The sequence below is a fragment of the Phyllostomus discolor genome, chromosome 6 (assembly GCF_004126475.2).
Source record: "Phyllostomus discolor isolate MPI-MPIP mPhyDis1 chromosome 6, mPhyDis1.pri.v3, whole genome shotgun sequence".
NCBI lineage: Eukaryota > Metazoa > Chordata > Mammalia > Chiroptera > Phyllostomidae > Phyllostomus > Phyllostomus discolor.
In genome coordinates this window covers 52078596-52101136 of record NC_040908.2, presented here as the reverse complement: position 1 = coordinate 52101136, position 22541 = coordinate 52078596, and the positions used below count along the sequence as shown (strand labels likewise).

The window sequence follows — 22541 nt, the reverse complement described above, 5'->3', positions numbered from 1 at the left end:
TAGGGACCATAACCATAGCAGGACTGCTATTTAGTTAATTCGTAAAAGGCACATGTACACATCTTACACCAGTTTTATTACCACATTGGATTTCCATTTGAATCAAGATGCTATCTCCACTTAGCCTCTTCTCTTCCTAAATACTAAAGGGGCTAGGAGTCCTTACTAAAAGAAAAGGCAGGAAGACTGGGTCCCAGGCTGTGGCTGGGGCACCCCTTACCTTCACATACTCCCATCTGCATGTCCTGCCTATTCTGTCTCCAATTCATACCCTCAATTTCCCCAGCTCTCTCCAACCAAGCTGTGCCCAGGAGTGATTAAGTTTATGTGTCATCCTTGCTAGGCGACCGATCAAACACTGGTTCAGATGTGGCTGTGAAGGTATTTTATAGATGTGATTAGCATTTACAAAGAATTGACTTTAAGGAAAGCAGATTACCCTCTGTGATGTGGGTGAGCCTCACCCAATCAGTTGAAGGCCTTAAGAGCAAAAGCTGAGGTTTCCTGGAGAAGGAAGAATTCTTCCTCAAGACTGCTACATCAACACTTACTCAAGTTTCCAGTCTGCCTCCTGCCCTACATGTTCTAGACTCACCAACCGTTACAACTGTGCAAGTCAACTCCTTAAAGTGAATCTATCTACACACACACACACACACACAATATCCTGTTGGTGCTGTTTCTCTGGAGAACCCTGACCAAGGCAGCCGTCTAGTCCCAGCCTCTGTACTATCTTGCACAGAAGAAAGTGCAACCTCTTACCTGAACCCAGCTTTGCATGTCTGACTCCATCTCTCTCCCAAATTAAAGCTTATCCCCTTCAGTAACTTAGACTGGCACCTCAAGTGAAGGCCCAGGTCCTGAGAGCATGGCCCATAGGGACCTACACACTGTAGTCCCTGTCCACGTCTCATGACCCTTAACCCCCACCTACACCTACAGAAACCTTCCCTTGGCTCCTCCTGTGTGTCCAGCTCATTCGGACCTCAGGGCCTTGTGTCGGCTTTTATCCCTGCATAGACCCCGCACCCTTCACGTGGCTGCCTCAACCTTCAGGCCATCTCAACAGAGAGTCTCTGAGTGTGAGCCCAGATTCCTTACCACCACCTCCATTTAGTTGCTTTATGCATATAACCCATTTATGACTTTATATTTATTTGCCAGTATATTTTATAGTCTGTCTTCCCCACCATACTTTAAGCTTCTCAAGGGCAGGAATCATGTCTTTTTTATTCACCACTATATCCCCAGATGCCAGCACAAAGTTGGGGTTCATGAACAATTTGGTGGCTGAATGAATGGGGCCCGGAGGCAACTATATGGCTTTCTTTCATACGCTCCTCATCCATAACTGGAGGTGCTACCTCAACAAAGGGCTGGCCTCCAGCCTGAACAGGTGGCTTTGCTAACAATGTACATGCAGCCCTTACAAAGCTGAAATCTATTGTACATGATTAATTATCTAAGGAGAGCCAAGTTCAGGAAGCCTAGTTTAATAGGCAAAAGTAATATATAAAAAGTCCATTAGCCCTGGCTGGTGTAGCTCAGTGGACTGAGAGCGGGCTGCAAACCAAAGCATCGCAGGTTCGATTCCCAGTCAGGGCACATGCTTGGGTTGCAGGCCACGGCCCCCAGCAACCGCACATTGATGTTTCTCTCTCTCTCTCTTTCTCCCTCCCTTCCTTCTCTAAAAATAAATAAATAAAAGCTTTAAAAAAAACTCCATTAAAAATACCCAAAACCATTGTCCACAGCACAATTTCCCCTCTGCTTGCCTCCTACTTTCATAACCCATGGCTGCTCCCTTCCCCCCCTCCCCAGCCAAAACCTCCTTTCCACATCTGGTCCACCTGGACTGTCTGTCTCCATCGGATAGAGCAGCTTAGCTTTCCTTCCATCAGTAAAGACTCCTTTCTCATAAGAGAAGATTGCATCAAAGATGGTTTGGATATTACTAGATTCTCTTTGACCAGCTTGGGGAGGTACGAGAATCTGTCAACACTCCCATGTTAAAAAGGTTTGCCCTCTCTTGCATATAATTCACAGGAGACTTCAAATTGATTAATGGAGTTTCCTTGGTATTTTCTTGTAAGATGTAAATTACATTGCTCAATTTGTTAATGGAAACTCTAGACTGGCAGCCTGTGTGGCTCATGGCATAATGGTCTATTTTTCACACTTAGGAACTTTTGGCTGAGGAACAGAAAGTGGGGTATTTGTTTTTCTCACATATTTCAGCCACTTGAAGGTTTCTTTGGGCTCAGGGTTCAAGACAGGAAAAGGCTGTAGAAATACAAGAATAAACCCAGACACAAACTGGAATCCAAGACTTGGCCACATTCCAAGTCACACGTGTAGACAGAATTGAGCTCTGGGTCTGATAGTTTAGGCAATGCTACTTTTCAAGAAATTATCTGCCATTATTAATGCCACGGATAATTTTTTTGCATTTGATGTATGTGTTCATTCTTGAAAAACTGTGGTTTCCCTGCTCTGAGTGACATTTATTCATTCTTCTTCTGAGCTCATCTGAGCAGTAAGACAAAGAAATGCAAAGGGTTGAAATGAGAAAAGGACAGATCTGTTTTCTAGTCCCATTTCAACCCTGAGTGACTTCAACAAGGCAATTACCTTCCCCGTACCTTAATTTTTCAATTTAAAGCAGGGTTAGCCATTTCTGTCTTTTACCCCAAGTCCCAGAGGTGATGAGATAAAGTCAAATCCACTTTCCAGAAACACCTTTACAATGAAACCAGTGCACATAGAAAATGTGCAGCTTCTACACCTTCAACAAGCCAAACAGCTGTTTACATTGTACCACACTTGATACCAGATCTCATCAGAAGATTTCATCAAAAGAAAAAAATGGCCACTATCTGGCCATTTGTTAGTGGGTGTTGTGCTAAGATGTGCCTTGTGTGGAAGAAATGCCTTCAGTGCACAGCAAGGAGCCGGCTGCTCAGCACGAGGGCCATGGGCCAGGGCACTGCATCCGGACTGCATTGGGGATGCAATGGTTATTAGTCACAGGCTATTGTGGCTACAGTTGATTATTTTTAGTGTTTTTCAGACCCCAGGGACTAGGAAAAGTATGAAACCACCAACATGCACATTTATGCTTCAACTTATATTAGAAAATGCTTACTGATATCAGTCAGCTCTGACAGAAGCAGTTTTTAAACAGTGCCGTACCAAAAATAACGATATTTTAAGTGCTCAGAAGAATAACGAAGTACAAGCATCAGTTCTGCAATGTGTATCTGAGCTCCCTTGGCTCAGCGTTCGTCAGAGCCTGCAGCAACCGGGGCAGAGACTCATCCCAGACCTGTCCATGGCTGCTCAGCCAGCAAGGAGTGGTCCGCCACAGTGACAGCTGCCCCAACCTCAACCAGAGCCCAATGCAACAGAGTTAAGAACCATCTGTACATTTTAAGGGGGATGAGTTTTATCAGCAAAACACTTATCAGTGCCTACTAATAAGCAGGAAAACATGTCACAGACAAAACACAGTCTTGTTCTCAATGGGTTGTAATAATCCAAGAAGTTTGCCAAGCTCAAGCTACATTGGTAAAGTCTAGACCAAGGTACCTATTGGAAAACAACATCCTGGCACAGTAGGGCAGTGGGGGCGGGGTGTGCAGTGTGCAATGCACACAAGCACGTAAAATGCATGCTGCTTCATTGCTGGTACACCGAAGTGCCAGTAACCTAAATGAAATGCGTTCCTATAGGGCCTGGCGCAAGCTGCAGTTCAACGCCACCTGGTGGCGGTTGTCTGTTGGACTACACTATCTGGCCCTGTGGCTGGTTGGAGCTTCCTGAACTACCATGGGGATTACATGATTTGATGTCATCTGACAGACTGGAAAGATTGACTAAGGAGCAGAATGCAGACTGAGGGACTCCCTCACTGTCTCCCTGCCTCTTGAGACAAGGTCTCTCTCTTCTCCACACTCCCTACTCAACCCACAAGGTAAGAACTGTAACCCAGCACACAGAAAATCTGTGGTCACCACTGCTGTCTGGCCGGCCCACTTGGCTCCATCAGGAAACCAGTTCTCTTCCTTCCCGTCCTCAAAGACCCACTGGAGCTGTTGGCTGTGGTGCATCCTACAGGAGATTTGCGGTGTGACTAGAAAAATCAGAGACTTACAGCATAGGATAGGACCGCACTGTCCTGGGATTTACTCTCAGGTCTGTATATGTATATGGAGCTGTCCTCGCCACAGGAAATTTCCTGTTGGCTGCGTTCTTCTACAAGTCCTGTGTTCAACCATGGGGACCCAAAATACCTCTCTCTCTCTCTCTCTCTCTCTCCTTTCTCTCCCTCTTTCTTATTACCTGTACTCTTAACATTTTTTTCCTTACAGAGACTAATTTAGCATTTTTACCCTACCCAAAATTATGCTTCTAACCGATCTTGCCTTATCCCAAAATGCAATAACATCCCCAACCAAACCAATCAGCCATCTAATTTGTTCTTCCATCTCAGCAATTCAAAGCCTGAAGAAGCTTTATAATACAGAGTTTGTTTTTTCTTTAGCACGTCCACCAAATAAAATTTTCAGGCAGGAGTGTTAGCCACCTGCCTCCACCTCCATCTCTGCCCTGCCCCTTAGCAGACTCGAGGAAGAAGGGGTGTGGGTGAGGGAGCTGAGTGTCTATCTGCTGGAGTCCAGTGTTTAAATGCCTCTTGTTAGAGCATTTCCAAACTCTGTAACCTATCCTGGAAACACATCCTTCTGAGGACCATTGTCTTTGCCTAAGAATGCTGATCAAGAAAGAATCTGGCCCTGGCAAGGTGGCTCAGTAGGTTGGAGTATCATCCAGTACACCAAAAGATTGTGGGTTCGATCCCAGTCTGGGTGCATATGGAAGGCAACCAATCAATATTTCTCTCTCATATCTCTCTCTCCCTTCCTCCTCCTCCTCCATCCCTCCCTCCCTCCCTCCCTCCCCTCCACCCTCTCTCCCTAAAAGCAATGAAAAAATATCCTCATGTGAGGATTTTTTAAAAATCTGAAACAAAGACATAAGGCCCTGGGCAGATCAATAGCATTCACTGTTAAACTTCAGTATGAGGGCTGATGCTGGGACAGCCAGCAAATTCACCACCTGACATCTTCCAGGAAGCTGCAAGCCTGGCTGCAAATGATTGAATCCGTCCCCTGACCCTCTTTTTAAGAAACGTGCAGTTCTGGAGATATTTTTATTTTTGAACTGAATAAAACAATATGACATTTGTACTACCATAAGTAAAAGATATACTACAAAGCCACAATAATTGAGATGTGCAGGGCTAGCACCAGGAAGGAGGGGTGGATCAAGGAAACAGAACAAAAGCCTAGAAGCAGAACCAAGTATATACATGAATGTACGAGGTACAAGTACAGCTTCATATCAGCGAGGAAAGGGTGGTGTATCCAGCAGTGAGGCCGGGAAAAATTAGAAATTGTTAGAGAAAAAATATGTGAAGACTTTTTTCATATATTGACCAAAATAAACCCCTGAGAAGCTGAACAGTCAAGTGCAAATAATCAAATAAGTAAACAGGAGAAATCCAGGCACATGTTTTCATGATTTGGGTTTGGAAGAGGCCATTGTAAGTATAATATGATAGAACCCATAAAGAGTTCTTAAAAATATTTTTAAATATTTTATTTATTTACTCTTAGAGAGAGGGGAAGGGAGAGAGAAAGAGAGAGGGAGGGTAACATCAGTGTGTGAGAGATACATTGATCAGTTGCCTCTCATATGCCCTCAACTGGGCACCTGGCCCACAACCCAGGCGGGTGCCCTGACTGGGAACTGGAACTAGTGACCTTTTGGTTCGCAGGCTGGCACCCAATCCACTGAGCCACACCAGCCAGAGTGAGTTCTTACAACTTAATACGGACAATATGAACAACTCTGATGTTTAATAAGGACAATATGAACAACTTCAATGTAAATTGAATAAATTACACAAGCAAACAAGTCACAAAAGAAGAGATGACAATGACTAAATAACACAATTGTAAAATTTCTAAGTATAATGAATCAAGAATATTAAATGTAAAGTAGGGAAGCATTCATCAGCTATCACAGCGCCAAAGACTACAGGACACTCGACAGCCCAGAGCAGCCATGCAGAGGAAAGAGAAACCTCGTGAAGGGCTGCTGTGGTGTGAACCGGCATACATTTTCTGAAAAGTGACAATACGTACCAAACCTTTAAAGGCATTAAATTTCAATTGATTAATTCTTGGCAAATAAGAATGAGAGCAAAGACATATATTTGAGTATTATAATTATAGCACTAATTAACTATCAAAACACAGCAAATAACTCAAATGTCTGAACTAGAAGACTGGTTAAATAACTACCATAAAACAGAATATTATTACAGTCATTAGAAATTTTGTTATAGAAATACATTTATTTACCAAAAAAGTTGGTACATAGTGTTAAGTTTTTAAAGCAATCTAAAACATGCCTGTGTATGTACCAATGTTAAGTGTGAGTGCATAAAAATAATTCTATTAGAATTTGTTTCTAAGTGATAGGATGATAGGAAATTTTGTAGGTTTTCTTTTACTGCTTGTCTGTAATTTCAAATCCACAATGAATAGATATAAAACTTGTAGTGAGAAATGACTAAAAATACGAAGATGTTAAAGAATGCTCTACCCCAGGCTCTGTGCCTGTGGGACCGCGAGCGGCGGAGTGGCAGAGCGGCAGGTCGGCACATCGCTGGGGACAGTGCGCTCTGTGCTCTCTGGGGAGGGACCAGGCAAGAGCCCTACTGTCCTCCAAAGCCTGAAACGATGTCTTTCTGTGAAGTATTTCCACAGTGCCAGTTTTGTGAAAGGGAATAAAGAGAAACACGAAGGACAATATCATCCAAGCAAGCAGATAAATAGAAAAAGGAGATGGAGATGAGCACAAAATTCTGTCAATGACTACAAGAATGGGCTTCATTTCCTGTCCTGTTCACCTGAGGGAGCAGGAGGCAGCCCCCGGGGCAGGGATGGGGAAGGATTTTGTGAGCTCATTTTTTCCATGAATTAAATAATGCACTTGAGCAATCGGTTTTGATTGGTCTCCCATTCAGCCAGAGGTTGGAGGTGGGCAGGGAACAACTGGGGCATTTCTGCCCAGAGTTTATGGCTGGACGCAGTGATCCTGACCCTTCTCAGAAGAGCAGAGTGAAGGACATGGACTCATGTCACTGTCACCCCAGGTGGAACGGGTAATGAGCAGGAGAGGTCTCAGAGGACTTCCTTCCCCACCTTTTCACACACACACAGGTGTCCCCCTTCAGCTGCGGCTCCCCCCTCTTCTCAAGCTTTGGGGACACGTGAGAACTCTAAATCTAATCTCCAGCCCAGGACTTTTGTCCTAGCTCCAGACAGATCCAGACGTCCAACTGCCTGCCCTCAAGGTCAACCTACCACTCCTCCAACAAATCCGTTCCTCCTTCCGGGTCCCCATACTAGCGACGCTTGGCCTCACTCCCCGCCCCCTCATTCACAGAGACCAGAAGTCTAAGCAAATTGCCCCATCAACAGCCAGCATTTCCTCAGTTCCAGCACCCCTTGAGGCCCTTCCCCTCTGCCCCACCCATCCATTCTGCCATGGCGCTGGCTCAGGTCACTGTCACCTCCTGCCTGGATCCCCACATACCACCCTGAAGGCTGGAGCCTCTAGCTTTGCCCACCTCTACCCACGCCCCGTCAAGGCCAGAGTACAAATATTTGATCAGATCACCCCCCTGTTTAAAACCAATTCACATTCCCCATCACCTTCAGAGTGAATTACAAACCCTTTAGCCTGTGCCGAAAGCCCTTCAGGACTTGGCTTCTGTCCACCTTCCTGGCCAAGACTCCTGACGCTTCCTCACACAGCCCTGTTCCATTCAGTCCGAACCACAGCACCGCACCCTCGGTGTGCCAAGATCTCCCCTCGTACCTTTGCTCTTGCTATTTTCCTGCTTATTCACCAGGGCCTGGCCTAGTAGCACCTCTTCCAGGAAGCTTCTCTGATCAGCTGGATTGAGAGTCTCACTTTTGCATTCTCATTACCCTATTCACTTGGTAACAAAACACCTATTGTATTCAGGGTAATTTTTACATTTTTTACATATTTCCATTTCTTTATATTTTATAGATACTCATAAAGGCCCCTAACACCCCTCCTCAATGTCTCCACTCCTTCTGAAAAGGTGCCTACTGTCAATCACTTCTCTGTCCCCACTACAGGCTAAACTTCTGGAAAAAGACCAAAGGCAGGGAGGGACTCACCTCTTTGTCCCCAGCCCCAAGCACAAGACCATTGATATGATTATTAATTAGGAGGTCACCTCCAACAGGACTGCCAGGGTTTGGGGATTTGGCTCCCAAATGCAGGGTTTGGGGATTTGGCAGATATCAAGTCTGAAAGTAAAAGTGACCCAAGAAATATAAGGGTTTTGTTTTCCTTTACTACAAAGAAACCCCATTTACCTGCAAAGAAGGCAATATTTTGCAGGAAGTAAAATGTCAAGCAGGTAAATAGTATCATGCCTAAAGAAGAGACAGCCCGAGGGCTGCTGGAGGAAGAGCAGGAAGGTGAAGCTGCTCGGTGCCTGTCAAATGAGGGATGGCTGAGAAGTCCGAGATGCAAACAGGGCTCTGGGGAAGGGCATGCTGCTCTGAGTTTGCAGGATCAGGGGGCGGATTCAGCTTGTTGCTCATGAGCTAGGATGACGTAGTTAAAGCTGCAGAACCACAGGTTTATTCAGTTTAAGGAGCAATGTGTCAGTCACAGCCAGCAGCAGAAGTGACTCTGCTGCTCAGTCAGCCCTGCCTGCACAGGAGAATCCCCTGGGGAGCTACTAAAACTCTGATTTTCAGGATGTGCTACAAACCAATTTTAAATCAGAAGCTCTATAGTGGGATCCACACATTGGGATTTTTTTGATACTCCCCAGGTGATGTGCAGCCAAGATTGAGAGCTCTGTGCTACAAACTTGCACATAAATAACCAGGTAGTCTTATTAAAATGCACACTCTGATTTGGTCCATCTGGGTGGGGCCTGAGAGCATGCATCTCTAAGCAGCCATAGGACATCCCTGATGGAGCTGGCTTTATAGCTAGTGACCAGCACGTCACAGGGAGTATTCAAGAAAAAAGACAGCAGGTTACGATGACATATGGATATTGCAGAGAGGACTTATGCACTGAATAGGGACTGGAATTACATCGATGCTTTTCAGCCTCTCTGTAACAGCTGCAATCTTCCACCACCACCACCGCCAAACAAAATTATCCACAGATAGCCAATATATAAACCCAGCAAAGTTGAGCTGTCTCATAGAGGGCGGGTGGGGAACCCAGAGCACTACCCTCTTGGCTTCCTTCCACCACCCCACTGCACCTGAAGTTCTCCATGAAGTTCATTAGAAGACACCCTACATACCACTTTTTAAGATTTTATTTATTTAATTTTAGAGAGCAGAGAAGGGAGGGAGAAGGAGAGGGAGAGAAACATCAATGTATGGTTTTCTCTCAAGTGTCCCCTACTGGGCACCTGGTCCACAACCCAGGCATGTGCCCTGACCGGTAATCAAACCGGAAACCCTTTGGTTCACAGGCACTGAATCCACTGAGCTACACCAGTCAAGGGTACCCTAGATACTATTTAATACGTGTATCTATCTTCACTTCAAATGCTAAGGATTATTTCAGAAACTGGAACTGTTGACTCTTGGATGACGAAGAGGACCCCAGCCTGGCGAGCCCTCAGTGAGCCTGGATTAGTGAGCATTAAGGTATTAAGGCACTAAGGACAGGATGATATCTGCAGGACTTGGGGCTCCGCCACCTGTATTCCGCAAATTTATCCTGTAAAATGTGTCAAGTCCAATTCACTGCTTAGAGGAATACGCTGGAGAGAACAAAGACATGAAGTTGTTGCATGCACCTTCCTCCAGAGAGGACGGACTGATAAGTTCATTGGCAGGATTTATCCATCAAAATCAGTGCACATCTGATCAAGTGGGAACCAAGCCATCCCTTCTGTCGCTGTTACTTGCAGTTACTCCTGACACTTTCTCTAGCTCATTTCTGATATATTCCTGACCCCTGATCTCTTCTCCCAAGGCAGATGTTAATTCTGAGAACGGCTAAAATCATGCCTGGCAGGAACCTAGGGAATATCACATCCAAGAGCCAAAAAATGCATGGAGCTGTACAAAGCAAGATTACACTAGGTTCACTGACCAGCTCTCTAAAATAATAATTTTGGCGAGAAGTAAAAAAACAGAGTTACTTCCAATTAACTACAAGGATATGGTAAAGTAAAAAAAAATTCTCCAAAAATAGTGTCCAGGAGGAATAACTGTATTTAATATTGTTTTTTTAATGATGGAATTTTATTCATTTGGTCTACAATCATTCTGAATGTTTGATAACTTAGATGTTTGGATAGAGTATTTGCAATGTCTTTAGCTGAGCAAGATCCAAGAGGATGCATTTAACCTTTGGTCCTGTTCAAATCAAACCTTCGGGGCTGTTTGTTGAGGAGTACCTGGAGGAGGAAAAACACTGCAAATTGTGAGACCCAGCTCATCTGAAGTGTTATTTTTTTAATTAAATTTGTTTTATTATGATAAAATATGCATAACAAAATTTATTATTTGACATTCCCAATATTGTGCGACCATCACCACCACCCATTTCCAGACCTTTTCATCCTCACAATTTCTGTACTAGCAGCTAATCTACTGTCCATCTCTGTGAATTTGCCTATTCTAGATATTGCATACAGGTGGAGTCATACAATATTCATCCATTTGTGTTTGGCTTACTCACTTGGCATAATGTTTGCAAGGCTCACCCATGCTGTAGTATGTATCAGAAAATCTTTCTTTTTTAAGGTTGATTGATATTCTATTAGATGTATATGCCACATTTTGTTCACAGAGTTCATCTCTTGAGAGACTTCTGGGTTGTTTCCAACTTTGGCTTCTGTGACTAGTGCTGCTATGGGTTTTGGATTGGTTAGTTTGCATATGAAAGACAAGCTGGAAGGAGTTATCTCTAGGGAATAGGTGGCCTGGGGAATTGTTAAAGCATCTGATACAGAAGCTAGAAAATAAGGTTAATGCACACTTTAGTGAAGTCATAAAATCTCAGAGTCCCCACAGGCCTGCATACCGTGGGTCTGCAACAGCAGTTCTCCATGCTAGCTGTACACCAGAATAACTTGGAGAATTCTCCAAAATATGGGATCCTCCTCCCACACACAAGCCAATTAAATGAATATCTGTGGACACTGATCATTTTAAAAGTTCCCCTGGTGATTCTTTTGTGCTTTAGGGGCTGTGTAGGACAGTGTTTCTCCAAGACTAAATCCAGATGAACAGCAGCATCACCTGGAACTTGTTATAAACACAGGTTCTCAGGCCCATGTGCAAGGCTGGAAACTCTGGGTGTGGTTCAGCCCTCTCTGTTTGTATAAGCCTCAGGTGGAAAATGCAAGGCCCCAGGGGCTGCATCCCCCGCTCCACCTTGTCTTATCCTGCCCACGCCTTGTTTCTACCTGGCCACAACCCCAAGCTCCTTGCCCCTAGTTAAGGAGTAGTCACATTTATACTGTCCTAAAATTACATTCGATCCTTTGAAGGCAACCACAAAGCTGATGTGGCCCCTGGTGAAAATGAGTTTGACACTCCTTAAACCATAAGCCCACCAGGTGATTCCAAAGCTGTGTCAAGTTGGAGGACCACTGGTTTAAGGTAAGGAGTGTGGGCGGCTTGTCTATAGTATCTGCCATCATGTCCCTGACTCCAACATGAGTGCTCACTGCTCTGAGGCAGTAACCCTGAAAAGCTCAACTAAAGTGTTTTACCACCAAAGAAATATCAGTTTACCTAAGACAGGCTGTTCTTACAGGTGGGAAAAGTAGGTACAGCCTGGAGGTCCTCAGAATTCATAGCCACTACTTTGATTGCAGCAATAGGGAAGGGGGCTGAGATCAGGCAGGGAACACAGTATGCAATCACTGTGCTGCAGCAGGAGAGCCCAGAGGCTCACAAAGGAAGTGACAATAAAGGGGGACCTTGAACAGCTGGTGAGACTGGGGCAGCCTGTCTGCACAGAGTGGATATGCTTGGCTCCCTGCTTTGCTACATCTGTGATTTGTTACTTAAAAACTCTCCAAGTGTCTTCAGGTTGCAAATTTTAATATTCACGGGCCTGGCTTTGAATATTAAACTGTGGGGCTTTGCAGAGAAATGGTTGGAAACAGAGTATCTGTAAAAGAGAAATTGAATGCATTTCCCTTATTGGAAAAAATTCACTGTGGAGAATAAGCATAAACAGAATGGATGAAAATATCATTGTGTGACTTTTTTTCATTGAGGAGGATCTAATTCTGGTATCTGTATTCTAATACCAGCTCCTCTTTTTACCAGCTGTGAACTTAGATAATTTAATTAAATTCTAAAATTCAGTTTCCTCCTCTACAAAATAGGATCATGATAGTATCTACCCAATCACTTATTTTCAGGATTAAATGGGATAATGCTAACAAAATGCTTGGCATTGTGCTGGTGACTCAGTGAGATCCCCTCCCAGTTTCTGCTGGGAATGCCGTCACTGACATTATTAGCACAGTGGCCTAGAGTAAACCTCCCAGAGTATTAGCTGTTACTATCATTACTATTAGAAATGCTGAGCCTTGCCATTAAACTCGCATCAGAGGAAAGGGCTATGACTAGCCAGACTTGCCAATGACCCCTTCAGAAAAAATATTCTGTCTAAAAATTCAAAAAACTCATTTGAATGTCCTCCTTAGAAAGAGCCTTGTCTGAAACAGCAGGATGCACTATGCTTGCTGCTGTGGATGCCCCGAAGGCTCAGCAGTCCAACGCTGCAAAGCATTATGTCTTGGTGTGTCTCAGTCAGACTAAGTCCATTGCTATCTAAACTCCAAGTGGTGACTCGGAGACCCAGGCAGCTTCCCTCTGGAGATATATTTTTAAGAACCAAGGTGTTAGGAGTGGCTAACACCTTGTGGCTTTTTCCTACTGACCCTAGTCTTGGATAAGTCTTATCTCTCTTCTCCAAGCTAATTATTCTTATGTCCGTGACTTCATTTGTCAGATAGAATGGATTAGGGCTCAGAACAATCATGTTGGCTCTTGTCTGAAAGTATCCATTGGTCTGCATCCCTGCACCCAAATCGTGTCTAAGTTTAACATGAAATGTATCAACTGAGTGGTACAATCACTCCCTTCTTTATAGAGCATGTACTTATAATAATGAAGCCTGAGGTTGCATGTTGGGGGGGGGGGGGGGGGCGGTGCAGCAGGGAGGGAGCAGGAAGAGAATGACAGCAATATTGAACTCAACATTAACTAAAATTGCCATAGGTATACAATGGATTCAATTCTCTTTAATCCATGTTTACTCTTCTCTTTTCAATCTGAACAGGAATCTTCATTATGGAAAAAGTCCACCAGAAAAGTATAAGTTGAAGAGATTTGCTTTTTCTAGTTTATCCATTAATGTATCACCCACTTATCCATTGCAGGTGGCAAGCCTCCCTGCGGTGGGTCTTATCATCCAAACTCATTAACGGCAAATGCTGAGAAAGGTAGCTGTCAAGCCTTGATCAGCCATTATTTCTTAGACTGACCCCTCCCATCCACTTTATTGCAGGTACCACATTTGCGTGCCTGTTCTGATCTACTTCCTCCCCCTGCTGGTGATCGGCTATGCGTACACCGTAGTGGGAATTACGCTGTGGGCCAGCGAGATTCCCGGGGACTCCTCTGACCGATACCACGAGCAAGTCTCTGCCAAGCGCAAGGTAAGCAAGGGACAGGCAGCCCTAACCCACCCCAACACAGACAACAGGCTGGCAAGCATATGGGCCCAGAGGCTCAGAAGGCTCAGAGACAGCAGGCACGAAGTCCCCCTGGGTCTAGGGAACAGCAGAGGGGACAGGAGGGGAAGAGAAGGAACGGGGCCCTCTTTAATGTATTGGTGACCTAGGTCTGCCTGTGGGGGCATGACCTTGCTCTCGCCTTACGGGTAACCGCAACTTGTCAAGCCATTAAAACACATATCCACACACACACAGCATTTAACTACGAAAGCATTAAAGAGGTATTCAGTCCTCTTTTATTTATTTAAAGCTTAGCAAAATAATATATTCACTTGGTGAAAACGTAAAACATATTGTATTCAAAGGAACAGCAGTATGATGGCGGACACCAGGTCAGAGGTTCGGAGGGTCACATTGGAGCAGTTCTGTGCCTGGTTGTGGCAGGGCTTTCACTCATCTATACAAGTGATAAAATCTCATGGAACTGCCCCCCCCCCCGCCCCCACATGGGCCTGTGGAGCACAGGCAGCCCACACATGGACCCCAGTGCTGTTCTAGCGCTGCGCTAACCCCAGCGTCCTGGTTTTGATCACGTGACACGGTTATGTAAGGTGGTGTCACCTGAGAAAGCTGGGAACTCTCTGCACTATTTTTGCTACTTGCTGGGAGTCTTAAATCATTTAAAAATGAAAAGTTAAAAAACCACATGAAGAGTCTTACCATGAAAAGGATCCCTCCTGTCTAGGCTCTGCCTCCACCCAGCTCCCAAGTTCATGAGCACGTTCACTATGGTAGGCACCGTTGTTTCTTATTAATCCTTCCAAATATTACAATGTATTTATGTACCAAATAAATATAAATTACTTTTTTCCTTTTTCACACAATAGTAAATATACACTTTCTGCCCTTCACTCCTTTTGTACTTAAAAATATCCAAAAGACCTTCAAAAACCAATATATAGAGAGATTCCTTATTCTTTTTTTTGTTTGTTTAGGTTCATGTTTGCATACTATTTCATTGTGTGGAGGCTAGGTAGTTCTTCACTGATTATTGGGGAAAGAGGGAAGCGGTGATATCACCCAGAGTTCATAAAACTTTATAAATCCCCTTTAAACATCTGATGCTCGCTTGTGGCAGCTGTCCAAATCCTGTCCCTTCTCCTGCCCCCCTGCTGAGACTCCAAGCAAAGAGCTGCCCTCGCTCTCTGCCTCTCCCCCTCTGGTATTTCCCTGCTTCCTGAGTCTTTGCTTCTTGAACCCCCATTCCCTTTGGTTCATTAATGTGGTCTCCCTTAGCTTCTCCACTTATTGCCCAGAGGATGATATAACACAGGGATTCTCAGACATCAGTGTGCATCAGAATTGGAAGGGCTTGTCAAACACAGAAGTCTGGGTCCCACCCTTGGAGCATCTTATTTGGTGAGTCTGGGTGGGGTCCAAGAATTAGCATTTCTGACAAGGTCTTGAGCAAGTCCTGGGGCCAAACTCTCAGAACCACTGACATAACCCAAGCCCTAGTAACACATATAAAGGTCTTTCTTCTTCCTCAAAAGGGGTTTTGAGAACATGTCCCACCCAGACGGCACTGTGTGCAGTGAGGGAGTGGTGGGAGAAGAACGAAAGTAGCGATGAGCAAAGGAGAATGTGCTGGTGGTCTCACCTGTCTCACCCTCTACCAGGTGGTCAAGATGATGATCATCGTGGTGTGCACTTTCGCCATCTGCTGGCTTCCCTTCCACATCTTCTTCCTCCTGCCCTACATCAACCCAGAGCTCTACCTGGAAAAGTTCATTCAGCAGGTCTACCTGGCCATCATGTGGCTGGCCATGAGCTCCACCATGTATAACCCGATCATCTACTGCTGCCTCAATGACAGGTGAGAACCCCATTGCCCAGACTCATTCCAGGGGCCACAAGACCATCTGTTTAAATAACCACCAAGCAGCCAAACTAAATGAGCAAACTTAGCTGTGAGACAACAGGGAGTGGTAGGGACTACAGCAAACTAAGCACCACATTACTCAAGCCCTGCTGATGATCACCACTACAGGAATATAAGCCCAAAGTGGACATATTCTTCTTTTCCAAAGAGAACCAGAAATCCATATTTTTGTGTGATATCTTGTAACTTTCAAACACTGCCAACTAAGTCAATGGGAGTGGGGTACAGATTTAAAAAAGTAAACAAAAAACAAACAAAAAAGACCCTCTGTGGTTGATGTGCAGAAAGCAGGTCCACTCGATGGATCCAGTCTGTGGCTGTGCATTGGTGCACTCTGCCCGATGCATTTATCACACAGGGGCTGTGTGTGGACACAGAGAGACAGAGTTGCTGTGAGAGCAGCTTGGGAGAGGCATACTGGAAGAGGGTGATTGGCAGAAAGTCATCCTTCAGACAGTGAACCACTTGAAGGAAGGGACTAAATGGTCATGTTTTTACCACATAGTTGCTAACACAGTATTGTCCACCGAGTAAGCCCGTAGTGAATGTTTCATTTCGATGCTGAGCGACCCAAAGTTGGCCGACGCCACAGCAGTGGAGGCAGCATAGTTCAGTGGCTGCCCTCAGGAAAGACGTGTGTCACCTGAACCTGGGTTCTAGTACTGGGTTTGACTTTAATGACCAACCTTTAAATCTTTTTGGCCTTACTGTCTCCAGTTCTCAATTAATTTTAAAAATAAAAACACAGAGCCATGCCTGGGTGTATCCACATGTTAAAGGGCTGATGCAGTGGCGGGAAGACCCTCTGAAAACAGGCCGCGCCCCAGCTCACCGCTCCATCTGCTCTCCCTCCAGGTTCCGGCTGGGCTTCAAGCATGCCTTCCGGTGCTGCCCCTTCATCAGTGCGGGCGACTACGAGGGGCTCGAAATGAAATCCACCCGGTACCTACAGACCCAAGGCAGTGTGTACAAAGTCAGCCGCCTGGAGACCACCGTCTCCACAGTGGTGGGAAACCAGGAGGAGGAGCCCGAGGATGGCCCCAAGGCCACGCCCTCATCCCTGGACCTGACCTCCAATGGCTCCTCTCGCAGCAACTCCAAGACCCTGACAGAGAGCTTCAGCTTCTACTCCAACATGCTCTCCTAGACCCTGGGGCCTTCAGCAGGGGCAGGGGCAGCCACCATTGTCTTTGTCCTGCGTCACTTCATGCATGAATAATTCCTTGATCTGAAAACCATCAGAAACCCCTAACACTGGGGCTTGTGAAAAGTATTAGAATGGTTTAGGAAAAATATTCCATCATGGAGTTAAAAAACCTGGATTCTTCCATGTCATTGCCACCCCCATGCTGTGACCCGAGGCAAATCATCCAACTTCTCTGAGCCTATAAATGGGAAGGTTGTACTCCATGTTCTCTACAATCTATTCCATGGTTCTAGAATAAACTTTGGTTGCATGTGAGCACTCATTTCAAGTTGAATCCTGCAATGTAGCAACAGAGTTACCTGTCTTGTTTGCCTGGAGCCTCTGTCTTATGTTAGCAAAGTCATTCTCAGTCAAGCTCAAATTACTGTCCTTCAGCCAGAGGAGCCAAAGAAGGAACCCCAGAAAAGCTGAATGAGAGATTTAACCCCAAGCACTTGCAAAAAGAATACAAAATCCGTCTCTTTTCGACATCTCAATATTTTAGGGCATATAAATATCATGGGACTGAGAGCCTCAGATTCATCTGCATTCTGTCCCCGGCGACTGTCCTAAGCAACTGATGCAGGTAGAATGTGTCCCCTAATACCAGCTAATGTCCATCATGGGTCATCAAGAGTCAGGAGAGCTGTGCTGTACTTAATCTGTCTAAGCCTTCCTTTCCTTATTTATAAAACTGTGGGGCTGAACTAGATCATCTAAGTGTCCCTCAAATTTTAACATTCAATGGTTCAATCATTGCATCAGTTTTTGTTTGTCTCACCAAAAAACAGTGGTCTCAGAAAGAATAGAAGAGAGTTTAGCGATTTAATACCAAGCTCCTAGGGAAGTAGCAACTGCTAAGACCATGTGTCAACACCCATGTCAGCCATTCTCTGATTTGTCCTAAAACATGAGTGCTTTTTTTCTCCTGGAAGTTTTTAGTCTTTAACAGAGCTGAGCACTTGGTGTCAAAGCCTGAGTCTCTCCACCAGGTTTTAGCAGGCAGAGCCTGCAGCTGGAGATAACACCAGGATAACCAATTTGTGGACTCCCTGGCCTGGCCTTTTGGGTGTCTTAGGACAGAGGCACTAGCTTTACACTAGCATCAGGCATGTGCTCAGATGCCCACTGAGCAAAAGGGCTGCACACAGCAGCAGTACCTCTGGGAAGAGGACACCTTGCATCTTCCCTTTAGACTCTCAAATCTCCCCCTTCCTGCCGCCCTGGCTTTGCTGGCCTCCTGTCTATAAAGGTGGGCCAACACACGGACCCTACAGAACAGTTCACCTGCCAAGATCCATGCACTTATGCTTCATGTCCCAGTAAAGCTTTGGGATTTCCATCAGGTGAGCATGCAGTTCTTTTCTGTCTCCCAGATCTGTGCTTTGTCCTGAAGTGGCTGAAAGCAGAAACTTCATGCAATATCCATGAATATCCTCCTCATCGTTTGAAGAAGGATGCACATGTGTTGTGTCCATGGTGTGGAGGGAGAACAGCACTGTCCACAGGGTTCACAGCCTCACCAGCCCTGCTGGCTCTAATCCTACCAGACCACACCAGGCAGGGCTGGGGTGGGGTGGGGGGAGGGTTGTTGTAGAGCAATAGTATAAGCTGGAAGGAACTGAGAACCATACTCTGCAAAGCCTCATAGGAAGGATCAAATAAATTAAGTAAAGCTAGCTCAATGCAGATATATGAGCAGAAGACATAATTTAGGGACAACAAAAGCCAGTGCTGAAAACATTAGTTATACTTCCAATAAAGAATTGGAACATTTATGTATGGATGATTGTCTTCAGGAGTCTATAAAGAACCGGCATGGTTATGAGAAGAAGTTAAGAAGAAAGTTTCAAGGACTTGGGGACATCCTGTCTATGGAAGAGGTTAGAGTTGAGTTCAACAAGGATCATTAAGTACTTGCTCTGGACTTGGCCCTGAGCTGGGGACAGACAGCGTCTTCCACTCTTGAGGAGCCATTGCTAACTCACCAGTCCAAGTGGGCTGAGGCCATGCAGCAGGCATGGAGGCAGCTGAGAAGCAGATTCTCCCCAGGATTCTAAAGACCCACGTTCAATATGTGTAATCAAGCCAAGGGCTGAGACCTTCAGAGAAACTTGCGCAGTGAGAGTTCTCTGAGGTAGTTCTAAGGGGGGGCCACCAGTCAGAACAGGGGACCTAGTGAGACATGGTTGGACAGCATCGTCACTGCACATTGTTAGAGTGTGAATTGGTACTGCACTGTTTCAAATATGGCAAAACAGCACCTGTGAAGTAGCCCAGCAAGCCTTCCTCTGACCCATTCTCCAGCACCCATTTAACTTACAAGAAATGTCATCCTCTCCCACATGTGAGAAACACCAGGATTTGCGCTGTGCATGGGGCTCATTCTTACAGAAATGTGTCACTCCTGTGTTTCTCTCCTAAGTCTGTTTCTTCGGTGTACTGTTCAGTAGGAATAGAATACAAGACATCATGGGGCCAATCTTTGTTGTGTTACTTCCAAAATATGGGATCCAGTTGCCGTCAGTGTGTTCTCTGTATTGTGCCAACCTCTCCTCTTCCTCATTGTTTCAAAAAAGAGGAGCTGATGTATATTGTGGACTCACAGTCGGACCATAGTTACTAAGGGGTGGGGAGGGGACCTTTTAGGGGAAGATCTAAGGGGCAGAGTCCTTGTCCTCTCCCCAACACCAGAATGCTGAGACATGTTGGAATGTTTTCTTTCTTGGAAGGATTGAAAGGACTTCTAGGAAAAGAGGGCTCAGGAGCTGAACTCGTTGACCTGGCTTTCGGGAAGGATCCTGTGTGTGAGCTGGGTCGTTCCTGAGATATCCATTTTCCAGCCTGGGATCCTGGAAAGAATTTCCATAGAGAATAAATATGTGTTTGACTATCTCACATTGCTGTCTTATCTCCAGGGAAACTCAGCACCCTACAGGAGGCTGAAGGGGTGGTCCTCTGAATCCTAACCACTTGCATAATCAGAAGGATGAAACCCAACACCCAAGAAAGTCCTAACTCCGTGGCAAAATGAGTTGCCAAAATGTGGGGGCTGTTTCCAAGGAAGGATCTGGGAAAGTAAGGTGGGATTGTGTGAAGTGACCACAATGTCACAGGTGAAGAGCTGTGTCAGTTCAGGTCCTCCCAGAGCAGATGCTAAGGCAGAGTTAGAAGTGCAAGAGATTTATTGGGGGAAGTCCATGGGAAAGATAAATAGAGAAGGAAGCTGGAGGAGGCTGGGAAGTCCTGGGACCTTGGGGCAGATCAGATGCCTGTGGAGAAAGGGGAGGAAGCAGTGGGCAGGCAGAGCCTCAGACTGAGTGAAGCTCTGAGAAAATCTCAGTTTGCCAACAGGTGCCCCTAGATGAGGCCCGCATTGGCAGAAATAGCCAGGCCCGGTAACCCTGTTATGGGGGCCCTGGCTGGGAGCTGTCTGGGGAGTGAGTGGTCCGAGTTTGAACACCCTGGTGGGTCCTGACGGCACAGCAGCTGGCGGCCAGCAGCTAGCAGTCTGCACTCCCACCGGAGCCGGCACCCCCACAGCTGGCACCAGGGCTTGGGTCAAGGCCCCTGTGTCCAGAAACCATGTCAGGAAACTGCTGGTAGGATTTGAAATGCTAATGATGACCTCTGTCGGTCCTGTCAACCAACACCAACTTCTGGGGGCCCCTTTGTCCCACCTCACGTCTCAAGCCCACTTCCTCAAAGCAGCCCTGAGCAGCTGTTAAGGCTGTTAGTGGACTTGCAATGACAAAGCCTGGGGAGGCACCGAAAAAGGGAGCTGTGAGGAGAACATACACAGCCACCCAATATAGTCTGTATTAGAAACAAATAATAAAGATATTTCTATTTAAATTAATGCAGCTTAAACTGGGGTGTCTGGATAAGCTTCAGTGAATCCACAAATCCCCTTCAAGATCCTCACCAATCACATGTAAAACTGTGTGTGTGTGTGTGTGTGTGTGTGTGTAGTAAGAGTGCAAACCCTGAGTCTTCTTGAAGAACTCATTCACCCCTGGCTCTCCAGAGAAGGAGAGAAACTAAGCCGTTTCCAGCAGAGGGGTGAGGATCCGGGAGGCCGTCAGAGCACAATGAGAGGGAGATGAGCCCCAGGAGAACCAGAGTGACTGCCGGGAAGCTGGAAACAGCTTTGGAACAAAGTCATAATTCACCACAGACTCCCAGAGGAGTTAAAGCTGTAGAATGTCATTAGAGATGTTTGTGTCAGTAAAAATACCAAGTTCATGATTAAGAGGTATGCTCTTCCCCATGAGAAGATGAGTATTTGTTAGCTGAGGAAAGACTAAGCTTAGTTATAAGTCAAAAATAATTCCAGCTGTGGAGTGCAGACATTCCTTTGAAAATGCAAGGATGCTCTGTGTTGGCACAGGCTACACACCAGGGACACTTGACACTTGACCTTAGGAGCCACCCTGGCTTCAGTAATAACCCTGCCTCCACTCCCCATCCTGTGGCTCTTCAAATCTCTTTCATGGAGTGTATGTGATCTCCTCAGCTCTGGAACCTGAGAGTGGGATTTCAGTCAAGGCCCAAAGCCAAGGCGAGCAAGGTGGAGCACACCATGAATATTTCTCTCCCTTATCGTCAAAGGTGAAGGCAGCATCTGACTGCAGAAACTGCTTTTCTGAACCCCACAGGTGAAGTCTGAGATGCCCTCCTGCATCTCTGCCCATTCAGGAGAAGGGAAAGGAAGGGGAATGAGGCCATGGGAGCACAGATCTCACAAGCTACAAGTTCAACACAGTGGCTGTCACCACTGGTCCTAGCTTCTCTCTTAACCAGAGCAGCTAGCAGAGAAAAGGCTGCTCATTAGAAACAAATGACGAAGGGACATCAGCACTGACCTGAGCCAGATGGGTGAGCTGCCCTGGCCCCATTGCTCTCAGAGGACATGTGAGCATTTATATCCTGCCAGCGTCGAAGATGTTCATACAGACAGATTCTAAGCCAGGTCATGTGCCCATGTGTCCTTCTCTCTTCTTTCTTCTTTTTATGTCCAGTTTCCTGTTGCTGTCCACTCTCTAGTGCAACATTGCTCCCATCCTTGGAAGCCTCTCCTAACACTGTCCCTGCTGGGATCTCTAGGTTTTCTCTGCACTGCTCTGATGCCTTGCTGGTGCACTCACTCATAAAGAGAGGATTTGGTATGAAAGTTAGGAGCCACCATCCCTAGCAAATCCCCTTTTTGCATCTTCCCAAATCCCTCGTTGCCCATCCACACTTTCGCTTTATCCCCTAATCATCAGCTCCCACTCACCTACCTCCCCAAGCTGAGATGGCTCTCAGAAAAGTGCTCCTGACCTAGCTCCAACACTTAAAAAGAAACAGCTGAAGCAACAGATCCAGCCTCCAGGCTGAGCCAGGAGAGCAGCAGACTCCAGAGGGAGGCCAGGTTCCAGTGCTGTTGTCTCCTGACCGTGCCAGCATGTGGATTTGAAGAACAGCATTAGTGCATGAAGGGGCCATAGGACAGAGTGGGGGAGGTGGGGCACACTCACTGCCCGTGAGGCATTTTCTGGGTCTGATTTATCCCCTGC

At 45.9% G+C, this 22541-nt stretch overlaps 1 protein-coding gene across 1 annotated transcript in view; it reads left to right on the top strand.

Moving 5' to 3' along the window:
* The window catches only part of TACR1 (tachykinin receptor 1), a 158099-nt gene extending 138228 nt beyond the window's left edge, over positions 1 to 19871 (top strand). The window contains exons 4-6 of the mRNA XM_036028205.1: positions 13687 to 13837; positions 15535 to 15731; positions 16653 to 19871. Of these exons, the coding sequence (XP_035884098.1) occupies positions 13687 to 13837; positions 15535 to 15731; positions 16653 to 16944 (640 nt within the window). The 3' untranslated portion in view covers positions 16945 to 19871. The remainder of the gene's footprint in view (positions 1 to 13686; positions 13838 to 15534; positions 15732 to 16652) is intronic.
* Positions 19872 to 22541: the final 2670 nt, after the last annotated feature.